General features: G+C 45.1%; 2 protein-coding genes across 3 annotated transcripts in view; one reads left to right on the top strand and one right to left on the bottom strand.

Moving 5' to 3' along the window:
* The first annotated feature begins 288 nt into the window (after nucleotides 1–288).
* Nucleotides 289–6,172, top strand: LOC126521432 (chitotriosidase-1-like). Its single transcript, XM_050170130.3, has 2 exons — nucleotides 289–1,240; nucleotides 2,969–6,172. The coding sequence occupies exons 1-2, from the start codon at nucleotides 560–562 to the stop codon at nucleotides 3,314–3,316; spliced, it is 1,029 nt and encodes a 342-aa protein (XP_050026087.2). The 5' UTR covers nucleotides 289–559; the 3' UTR covers nucleotides 3,317–6,172.
* Nucleotides 6,173–9,493: 3,321 nt separating this feature from the next.
* LOC126521422 (uncharacterized) overlaps nucleotides 9,494–11,241 on the bottom strand; it is a 198,266-nt gene continuing 196,518 nt past the window's right edge. For both annotated transcript variants that reach the window (XM_055066002.2, XM_055066003.2), the window contains exons 13-14: nucleotides 10,837–10,901; nucleotides 9,494–9,788 (exon numbers count right to left, since the gene is read on the bottom strand). In XM_055066002.2, the coding sequence (XP_054921977.1) occupies nucleotides 10,853–10,901 (49 nt within the window). In that variant the 3' untranslated portion in view covers nucleotides 9,494–9,788; nucleotides 10,837–10,852. The remainder of the gene's footprint in view (nucleotides 9,789–10,836; nucleotides 10,902–11,241) is intronic.

The raw sequence follows: 11,241 nt of genomic DNA, 5'->3' as shown, positions 1-11,241 counted from the left end.
AAATAGGTCTAATAGTCTGAGTAAAGCCAGTTCATCAACGTGCCTCCAACGTTTTCTTCTTTTTGTTATTGCTTTTTGTTTTTGATCGGCGGAAACCATGGAAAGGCGTTTAAGACGGAGTAGCCATTTCCCCTGCGCCTCATCTTTCGTTGATGATGAATGGTGCTGACGTACATCTGCATCCCACTTAATATAGCTATGCGCCTGCGCCTCACCTCTGTGAGAGAAGGAGGGAGGGAGGGAGAATCCGTACATATCATGGAGGAAGGAAAGCGCGAAAGGTAGGGCTAACAGAGGCTAGAGTGTAATTGCGTACGACTCAAATCAAAAGCATGCAACACAAATGATGATACACCGGACGCACAACCGAGGTGCAGTCTCTCCAGTCATCTAGTCAGACCGTGCACATATATGCGCGACCGACTCCCGACAACGTAGAAACGCTCGCCGATATCCCATCCAGTCGTTCCCGGCGGCCCGGAAACGACTAATTTTGCTCTGCAGGTACGTTCCCGACCACCTGCTCCACTCTAACCGGAGCAGGGACGTAGACCCCAGCATGGTGCCCATCTTCTGCGTATTCCACAACTCCGCCTACAGGCAGTTCAAGAAGGTCCGCTACAGGCTCGGAACTGTCCCTCACTCGCTGTGCACTCACCTGCTGTACCACTCGGCCAAATACTCGTCCGGGAGGATCGCGAGCAGGGACAAGCTCTTCGACGAGATCTACCAGGGTTTCACGATAGCCGCCAATGTACGGCGAATCTGGAAGCACATCAGGGTGCTGCTGACGCTATTCGTGAGCGAGCCGGAAACGGCCGAGTTCTCGGAGAGCATCCAGAGTGGTCGCGATGTGATCTTCTTCGGGGAGGCCGCATACGGATGGCTCACGAGCCACAAGTACGACGGCCTCAACCTGGACTGGCCGTACGCCGGAGGACCTTGCGGGTCCGCATCCGACGTTCGTCGCTACACGGCGCTCCTGAGGTTCCTGAAGACCCGCTTGGAGTCGCGCTTCATGCTTACGGTCACTGTGCCCGGAGAGCTCGAGGATGTGAGCCGAGGAGTGGACCTGCTCGCCGCCAGCGAGGTCGCCGATTTTCTGCTCCTCAGGTCCCACAGGCGAAGGAACCTTGACCCTTTTCAGTACGACTGCCCCGGCCACGCGGTCGCGCCGGTCTTTTTCGCGCTGAAGGTTCTTGCTCCGAACGCCAAGATATGCTTCTCGATTTCTTTCGAGGTTGGTACCTTCATCTTGTAAGATTGCGTTCCCTTTCAGAACACGCTTTGCCTCGGGAATCCCTTATCTAAATGCATGGGAGCGAAGTAACTGTCTTGCTCGAATTCTAGAGAACCAAATTTGATGCGGTATGCTGAGTTTTAATTAGAAACTTAAAGTATACCGATTGTTGAGAACAGATTCCTTAGAACGCACTCCTATTATTTATTTATTTATTTATTTATTTATTTACAGAGTTGTCGAAAAATCAGGAAAAAAAATGTTAAGCGTCCCCTTTGCAACCCTTTAATGCGACAGATGTCAAAGTGAAGGAAACTGCATAAATCAGAGCAACCTAAGCATGCAAAACCGATATACACCGGTATGAAGCACACATATAACTTGGGAGTAGTATTTATGCAAAACTCTCTTGAACAATGTAACGATTTCACTTAAATTGTAAGATTATATAAAAAACTTGTCACTTTATACGCTGTAGTAGATACATTTGGCAGGGTAACACATGATTTACACTTCTAATCACCATTCTTCGCTCGACTAGAGTTATATCGGGTGTTTCAGCGAACACTTTCAAAATTGTTAAAGGTTGCCTCTGGCAGATAACACAATTCTAGTTCGTGAGCTGGTCTACTCGAAGAAGCGGACGTTACATGCACAAAAAATGAAATGCATGATTGAGTATTAAAAAAATATTTAATTAACTGCCTAACGGATTACCTTATGGCCCATACTGCAATTTAAAAATTGTAGCCGTAGAGTTAACTCAGCGGATCCACTTGGAGCGAATTTTAGGGATGACACCAGTTTCGAGACATTAATTCCCGATCTTTGGGGAGAAATGCATTGGCGTTCAGGTTACCTTCTTAACAAAACGTCGTTTTATGCATGCAAGCACAAAAGTAATTGGAACGCCAATGTATTTCTCCGCTAAGTTCCGGAATTAATATCTCGAAACTGGTGTCATCCTGAGAATTCGTTCCAAGTGGATCCGCCTTGCGAACTCCCCGGCTAGAATTTGTGAATTGCAGTATTGGCCGTAAGGTAATTAGTTAAAAAGGTAATGAGTCAATTATGTATAATAATATTTTGTGCAAGCGGTGTCCGCCGCTTCGAGTAGGCTACCTCAAGAACAAGAATAGGCCAACTCGTTCTATTTATACTATATCTGTGCAATGTTAATAAATGTTAATAGAAAAGCAACGTAGAAATAACCAATTACTTTTGCATAATTTCTCAATTACTTTCATTGGCCAGTAGAATTAGTAACTGCAGTCAATATCGTTTTTGATTGAAGCAGTTGTATACAACTACTTCATTGGGTTACTTCATACAAGTAACCGATAACAATTATAACTGTAAGAGGTTACTTTTGTTTTGTAACGTGTTCGACTGCTCTAGAGGTTTCTCTTAACATGGACGGCAGCCTGCATATGATAGATCAAATGGTGCCGAAATTGCCGCTGCCATCGACTACCAGCACAATGAAAACTCTCAATGATAAGAATACAACAGCTCGATGAAAACACAAGGCGCTACTGCTATCTAATGGCCCTTTCCACAGGAATGCACCTGTTGCTACTGGAAGTAGATCCCGCGACCACGTGACGCTCTAGCCGCTGGACCAGCGAGTTGGCAGGTTACGTGGCAGGTTACGGCGCCTGTTCTGAATTACAGCTTTGTTGAGGGCATATTCCAACATTGTGTGTGTACCCCGTTTCCTGCAAACAGGTGCGAGCCTTCAAGTCTGCCGCCAACCGCTCCGAGACCGACCTGCGGATGGAACCGGCCGACCCGACCAGGTACACGGGTACCGCGGGTGTGCGCGCCTTTTCGGAAGTGTGCAGGGCGTTCGACGTCCGCATGGACCCCGTCAAGTACTGCACCCTCGCATCGGCCTCCAGGACAGTGAAGCTGGCGCTGGAGACTCCTCGCTCCATCCGACAAAAGTTGACCGTGCTGTCGAAGCCGTGCGTCGTGCTCTGGGACATGGAGTTGGACGACTTCGAAGGCCGCTGCTCTCCAGCGTCCCGCGACCCGTGGCCGCTCGCGGCGGCGGCGTACAATGCCCTGAACTGACAGCTCCGTCAACTTCTCGGCTGGACGTGCAAGGAGCAGCAGCCTTGATTCGAGTAGCGATCGAGTCTTGCGTGGCCGACGTGTCGTATGTTCAGGGTGCGCATGTGTTCGTGTGTCAAAGGAGTCTGCGTACCCGATTGACTTGGCGGTTTCAGCTATCTTATTCACACTTGATGTGTTTTGTCTAGAATGCTCACGCGTTGAGAGGACTGTGCAAGGGATTTATTTATTCAAGTTGCTGTTAATGCATGTTCGAGCACTGTGGTGGTTGTGTTGCCTAGATTGCTCGTCCGTTTCTGCCGCTCCAGTGCACCGGGGCGTTTTATAAGACGCACTCGCACAATCGTTAATGATGTATGCTACCGTAATACTGTCCGAGATGCTAATGATTAGACGCTCGGACAATGTTACGGTATACTGTTTCAGTTGTCGATGCGTATAGTCTATCGCAAGCCGGCTCGAAGTCTGGTAAAAGCTTTATTATGAATGTTAGTTCATTCCGTATGTGCACAGTGTGTGTTCTGGAGGTGTGTGTGTGCCTGCGTGTATGGGTGTGTTGTGCATTTCTTTTATTATCCTTGTATCTTTTGTATTTTTGTTGCTAATAGCACCCTTCTATTGTATAAATAATTGTATTTTTTGCTATGTGTCCGTTCATACGTTGCATTTTTTTCTTGTAATATTCTACTACGACGGTGCTTGTGCTGCGTGGACCCTGTTGTTACAAAATAAATAAATAAATAAATAAATAAATAAATAAATAAATAAATAAATAAATAAATAAATAAATGTTGCCTCGTGTCAGCCTATTATTCGTTAGAGGATTTGACGTTTGGAGAGACGGGCAGCTTCGCTTTTATTTATAGACGCCCAATCACCGCTGCGTGTGGTGTTGACGAGTATAGGTGCTGACGTATAAGAATAGAGCGTGAAGAGAGTAATTTTGTCCTTTTGGTTTTATTTTGGCGTCCTGTACCCTCCTGATATCATGCGTTTTTTCCTATCCCGTTTCTTCTCACTTTTCGTTTCCCCCCCTTTTTTGTTTGATCTCAAATGTTATCGCTCGTTCTGAGCACGAATAAATCGGCGGTTCTCTAGTTCTGTATAACTGCATGAATACTATTTGGTTGCTTTGTAGTATAAGTGCCACCTCACACTACATTTCTGCTTAAGTTACGTAGTTTTTCTTTTATTTCTATCCTCATTGCTGTTACGGTTTTTTTTTCTCGCATGTTCCTGCGAAAGAATGTTCCTGCATATTCTGTGATGCTCGCTATGTTGCTGTTTCGTAAACGCTGCCCGCCGGCTCTGCCCTTCAAGTCCAATGTGGCTTTGGCAGGCCTATTATGTATTGGTGCTGATATTATTATTATTATTATTATTATTATTATTATTATTATTGTCATACGGACACTTTTAGGACTTCAACACGTCCGCGCTTTCAGCAACGTTCTGAATACCCCCAGGGTATTCGCAATATCAAGTTCTGCAGATAGCAGCATTGTAGAACATAACCACGGCTGGCGACAGTATTTGTCATTAGGCCAGGCCTTTATGCCGTGCCTTTCGCACAGCTACATCACCCACTGTGTCGAGACGAGTTTTCAGCCGTGACACAACAGCATTGGAACGGCAGCTTTGACACATAACAGCATTGCTGTTAATAACAGCAGTGATGTCACTAACAACACTGGATTCATTCCAGGGCCTTCTACCACAGCAAGCGACGAAACCAGGCGTTTCCACTCCAACAACAATGGCGTGAAGCATTATTCACTGCAACGGACAGCTACGAACCATGATCATCCTTTTGTAGCTATATTATTTCCCTCTTATCTTTGTTCTGAGGCTGACAGTAATTTAAAGGAAGAACGCAGGCGCGCCTGTTTTTGCATGCAATGCCGAAGTTCGGCTTACCGTTCTATGATAAAAGTCTACGCAGTCTCCCAGATTTTCTGATCAAACAATCGAAAGATGTGTATATCGTATGATATCCCCCTCGCGATGACGGCATTTTTCTCGGTGCATCTTTACTGCATTATATGCGAGCAATTTTCTTATTCCACATGCCAGCATTGCTGCTCTTTCAGAAGCATTCAACGACAGTACGATGACCCCACTGTCAATGCTAGGCTGGCACCGTATCAGAACACACAAAAGATGCCGCTGCGCAGATATGGTGTCCATGACTATAAAACAAGACCGTTGAGAAAATTACTTCTTTTTGGAGCGGCAAAAAAAAAGCAAAATGAAAAGGCCACTGCCGGTTGAGAGCGACTGAATACGGAAAGAATAGCAGCGGAGCAGTGTGACGTCTAGATACACGTGATTAAGAGAAGAGAATTAAAAGAAAATCGCCAGATTATTGAGCAACTTTACCGGACTTCAGCATAACGTGACGTCATGTGCCACCACTGGGCATAAAGAAATTTGGAAGGCGGTAAATGTAAAAACGAATTACACAAAAGAAAATTGTCAAATACATTGCCTACACTTTTCAATGAACACTGTAGAACTGGAATTGATATTTCAAGAACTACACAACAAAACCTTCGAATTCATCTTTCTTTACGTAAAACAGTAATTCACATTAGAGCAACGAACCACCACGTTACATTTCTTTCGATGCGCGTAAGTTTTGGTGTCAATCTACGCATTTTGTTAAGTTTATTTTCTTTCCTTTGCCATCTGGTTGATAGGTACGGGCTTCCACATTTAGCGAAGTGTCTCGCGTTTGATGCTATCGCCGACTGCACTGTACTGAGGGGGCTGTGGGCGCCTGTCAAGCTGCTCTTAGGGGCAGCTTTTACCCACTGCGTCCATCTTTATTTTTTAGGGAAATAAAGATGTATTATATTTAGCAAATCAATGAACGGGGCTAGATATTGGACGTATTATATTGTATATTAGAGGAGTAACAGTGGTTGCGCAGTACCACACGAGACCTGGATAGAGGTGGGTCTAAGAACGCGATGACTCATTGAATGATAGGGCGCCGTAATGCTATCGCATTAGTGAGTGATGATTAGCATTTTGACTGGAGAGACTATATTTCTTTTTTTTTTATAGCAAGCGGAAATTAGTAGCAAGGAAATTAGTTTGTCAGCAAGAGAGATCGTATTCTTATTCGTTGATAGTTCGCCATGCGTCGGTTAAGGCATGGCACGACGTGACGTAATATAAGGGACGCGAGCAGGTATACCTTTCATTGAAGCGGTTATTTCAAGCTGAGCGGTTCGAACTCGCATTGTAAAAAGTCTTCTCGTATCGAAAAAAATGATTAGAATGTTCCAAATTATTAGCGTCGTGAAATTCGTTTTCTGCGTCCTTCAGGAATTCTTCAGGCTGCGAGCGAGCCTCTTACCGTTGTCCAGGAGTGTCCAGGAATCTTTCCGTTGGCACTGGAGTTCCTAAATGTTTTTCTAGCAGTACCCGGCATCGCAGGGCAGGGGAGAGGGTGGGTGGAGACGGGAGAGGTAGGATGAGAGGTACATTACAAGATCACGTTAAATCCAGAGGCTTTAACGTGACTTCTCGATGAACCTCTGACTCATCGAGGAACTTGAGGCTCATAGCTGCTGCTGGCAGTAACGTAGTTTAGCAAATCAAAGAGCAAAGGCTCACTGGAGCCTGGGATATTTTTCCCCGTTGTTTCGCTTCCAACCATAGAACTACGTATAGGAAGCAGGATAAAAGAGACTATCTTTTCTCTATGTCGTTTATTCAACAACTTTTGTATCGGAAAATGGTTTGTTACTTATGAAATTAATAAGAAATTGTGACTCGGAAGTTTATCTATAAGTATATAGTTATGTCTTGTACAGCGGACCTTGGTTATTAATAATAGAGTATATCTGAGTTGGCGTTTTCGCTCATCCATGCAGGGGTCGTTTAACTCGCAACTTCAGCGCGGTTGAAGCCTACGTTTACGTGGCCGAATTTTGGGTTTTACACTAAGACTATACGCGTGGAGAGAAGCGTAAATTCGCTTCAACTGTTCACGGCCAAGGAGTTATGGCGACCTATTTAGAAAATATCCTAGGACAGCGCAGTCGATCACGGAAATATGTCTAGTTCTTTTTGTTCAACAATGGCTAGAATGTCAAAATCTGCGATATTTTCTCAAGAATGTAAACTCTAACTGTGACATTTCGTAATACTTCAATCAGTGGACTGGATTCTGGTATGCCTCATATTCCGCGACACTTACTGCACGCAAAATTGCGGGGTAAGTGTAGTCCTAGAAGTAAACAACTGTAATCCACACAGGAATGGCTTTCGCGATTTGCACTATTCTCTGCGACGTTATCCGCACCGCAACAACGTGCAGTTAAGTCTGTGCGTAGGTGTATACTTGAGGTGCTCGTGGCGATAACATTCCCGTGAAGCGTTGATCGTCGTTTCATTTTGGCACTCGATAAGCGTTGTTCGTTTGAGGTCGCTTTTATATTTTGGCTTTCACGCGTAGGTCTACTTTGAAACAATCGCGGGCTTAGTTGTCATGACGGAGCATTTTGGCGCAATGAACGTGCAGCTGAGGGGTCTGACCACGGCGTGCACGAAGTTACTCACTTAGTGCGTGACTCACTTAGTGCGTGAGTTAGTTTCACTTCGGTTTAAAATTAAACCGTTTATGTATGAACCATAATGCTTACTCGAGCGGTGCTTTGATTGCGATTACTTTTTCATCCCGTTATATTTTACCTAATGCTTACTCTTAAAAGTCATCACATGTGACTAACCAAACTTACTTTCTAGAGGCGTAATGAGCCCTCTATCATATCAACGAACCCCCCCCCCCCCCCCCCCCCCCCCCCGATTGAAGAAAGCAGGGAGAACTCTCGTCATCGACGTCGGAACTGTTTTCACTGAATAAGCGTCTGAACAAGCCCACTGTTTGGAATTAATTTTGGCCACAGTCTGAGCGGATGATGTACCCTCGAAATGGAATGAACTCGCTACACTGAGTTCAGTAAACTCTGTGTAAGCCTAAAGGAATTGCGGGGTTGGACTTTTGGTGACTACAGCTGAACCATGGAGGCGTCTTACGTTAACAGGATTTATATCTCTGGACGATTAAAAAACACGAGCGAAACAGACAAGAAGGCTTTACTAATGTGCTAGCACACTCCAACTGTTCGCATCTGTAGTGCTTGTGCTTTTGTTTATTTTTCTCTCTGGTTCCACGCAGTTACGCGAACTAAAGGGTCATTATGGACGCATGCTGACGCTGTACGACTGCCCACCCCCATTCAAGTAAGAACGGTGTCCTCTTCGCAAAAATATCTGTGGCAGGATAGGCAAGACATTAAAGCAGGCCACAGTAAGCGAATGACGAAGGACAGAAAGTATTAAACAGAACACGGAGAACAAAACAAAGAGAAGTGGTAACGATCATTTAGGTGACAGTAACAGAAGTAACGAGCGAAAAACGGTCCAAAGATCTGAAATTCTCCGACGTCGCGCTAATGACTGCTAACTGCTGCGCTTACGAGTGACTCGTTTTGCGACGCTTTGTTCACTGCTTTTTCACGTCCTTTCTGCCCTTTGGCTGACACTTGGAAAAGTCGCTTTCTATTTCTTTTCTTTTAGTAGTTCTAGAACAGGACCGACGTGTGTAACTCGGCGATGTTGTTGCTGACCGTCTCATTCCTGTATTATTCCTCTAATTTCCTTCACATTTCTGCGTCACCGGACCACTGTCTGCGCAAAACAGTAATGCAATATGAGCGAACTCATGCATGCCGCGTATCTTGAGATAACGAAGTGTGCCCTTCCCACTTTCCTCTCGACCAACAGAGGGAGCCGAAACGAATTTCCTTTGGCCACTCGCACGAAGGCTTCAAGTGCGCTAAAGCCACAGTCGTTCGGTCATCCGAAGAAAAAAACAGGAGAGGGGGGGCCATCAAAGTCTACGCCACGCCATAGTCTGAGCGCGTGAGAGTTTTTTTTTTTTTTTCGCGACGTGCGCGGTGAGGGCATATGCGTAAACCCCACGGACGCACACGCCACTCGGAAGATAAGACAACGACGACAACGCACAACTGTCAACGGGGGCGCTCTCGGCGAAGAAACGCTCAATTTCAAAGATGCCTAAGTGTATAGAGTCCTCTTATAGCTTGAACGACGTCTCAACACAACATACGTCGCACGCAGCGCACAACACAACAAACTGCGCTATCTCTCTTCGGGTTTGGCCTTTTCTTGCAGGTGTATCTGGCTGGGGACGCAATCGCGCGAATATCCGATGCAGTGTCTTGTTGGCATGCATTCCTGGGTATCGTTCCCATCAGGATATGCGCCGGAGCTTTTCCTTATTTTTTTTCTCTATCTCTCTCTGTTTGTCTTCTTCCTGTTCTTTCTTGTCTTCCTCTATCAAGGTCACAGTCAACGCCACACGCCAAGTTTCCCATTCTCGAATGCTCACTGTTGGCGAAAATCCATCTTCGAGCTGCTTTGGCACATTTCAGCTCTGAAAAGAAAGCAGCAGAAACATTGCTTATTACAATCTTAATCTTGTTCGAGGCATTTTCACAACGCAAATGGAATATATTTGCAAAATATGTTACGCATACTACGTGGAACCTATGTGGAACGATATGAAGAGAGGTGTACTGCTATAACAGTGGAAAGAAACTCGACGAAAGGAAGAGCCGACGGTCAATGACATTCGTTCCACGTAGGTTGCCGTTAGTGCGCGAAGCAATTTTCGCAAATACGTTTAAATTACTAAAACCTATGTTGGATCGAGATTACGAGTGTATAGGCTTAGCCGGAGACATTTCCAAGTCGCGACATTCAAGAACGGGGTCGTGATCATTACGACGGGTTTTCTTACTGCGGCGAGATTTCGAAGCTATAGCACTGTAGTAGAGCTGCAAGTTGGGCCAGTTGGTGGAAGTTCGTCTAGTGATACCGGGGTTACTGCGCTATAAACACACGGACAATAGAAGTAGAAATTTACAGGGTGCGCAGTACTTCTGTTGTCCGTGTGTTTATAGCGCAGTAACCCCCGTATTACAAGTACAGCACTGCAGACCTGGTCGCGTATTAAATATACCGCCATAGCGATGAACGCGATGCGGGTGAGCTTCGGGGGAACTGCTACAAGGCAACCTACCGTGTCGTCGAATGAACCTGTCATGCAGCGGTAGCAGTGCTGAACTTTGAATTTTATTTTCGTATCTATACGACGTACAGATGACAGGGGTACAGACAGAGAGCCCTAAATTCGGCCACGATATAAATAACGCTCGATATATGGAACCGATATGTACCTTTCCGGGGTAATTTAGCGTAAACATTGATGCTCTTGCGTTCGCTGGCGATTTCTCGGAGTCATTATAGTCAGAAACGATAGGGAAAAGCCTGATCTGTGTCTGCGAACTGAAGTTATCAAAAAGTAGCTTGGATAGAATGGAAGGAACATGCGTATATCCATCCATTTCGCAATGGAAAACTTTTTGAAAGCATCGACTAGAAATTAATTGGAAGATTTAAGCCATGAAGGCCGTACTCACACAGTTTAAGCTACCATCAAACTTTTATCCACCGGTCGATCGAGTACTCCATCGATGCAAGCCACCTGAAAATAAGCAGTTAAACATCAACGGTTAGTTGCTTTGTATACCATTGCTCTCATTTTAAACGCACGATTAACACTGCAAAACAAAATTGTTTCACGAAGGCATTGTCGTCGCTGATGAAACATGATAGCGCTTTACTTAGATTTATTATTATTATTATTTGTTTTGAACACAACAGAATAGTAAAAGCATGCAAGGAGTGCCAAATACATTATTCTGCCGTTAGGCACTCCTAATCTGATCTTGTACAACAGGAAAAAAGATGTATTTTACTTCGACAGCGTGCAGAACATAAACCAATTTTTTCTAGCGTTCATAGCCGGCGCACGTGACAAGAAC

The sequence above is a fragment of the Dermacentor andersoni genome, chromosome 6 (genome assembly GCF_023375885.2).
Source record: "Dermacentor andersoni chromosome 6, qqDerAnde1_hic_scaffold, whole genome shotgun sequence".
Lineage (NCBI taxonomy): Eukaryota > Metazoa > Arthropoda > Arachnida > Ixodida > Ixodidae > Dermacentor > Dermacentor andersoni.
The sequence above is the reverse complement of the archived record's forward strand: the minus strand, read 5'-3'. Positions and strand labels throughout refer to the sequence as shown.

Bases quoted from the DNA above. Each gene is read 5' to 3' on its own strand.
- LOC126521432 (XM_050170130.3), top strand. From the start codon at position 560: ATGGTGCCCATCTTCTGCGTATTCCACAACTCCGCCTACAGGCAGTTC. The intron at 1,241-2,968 runs GTTGGTACCTTC...TCCTGCAAACAG, and splicing joins GCTTCTCGATTTCTTTCGAG to GTGCGAGCCTTCAAGTCTGC.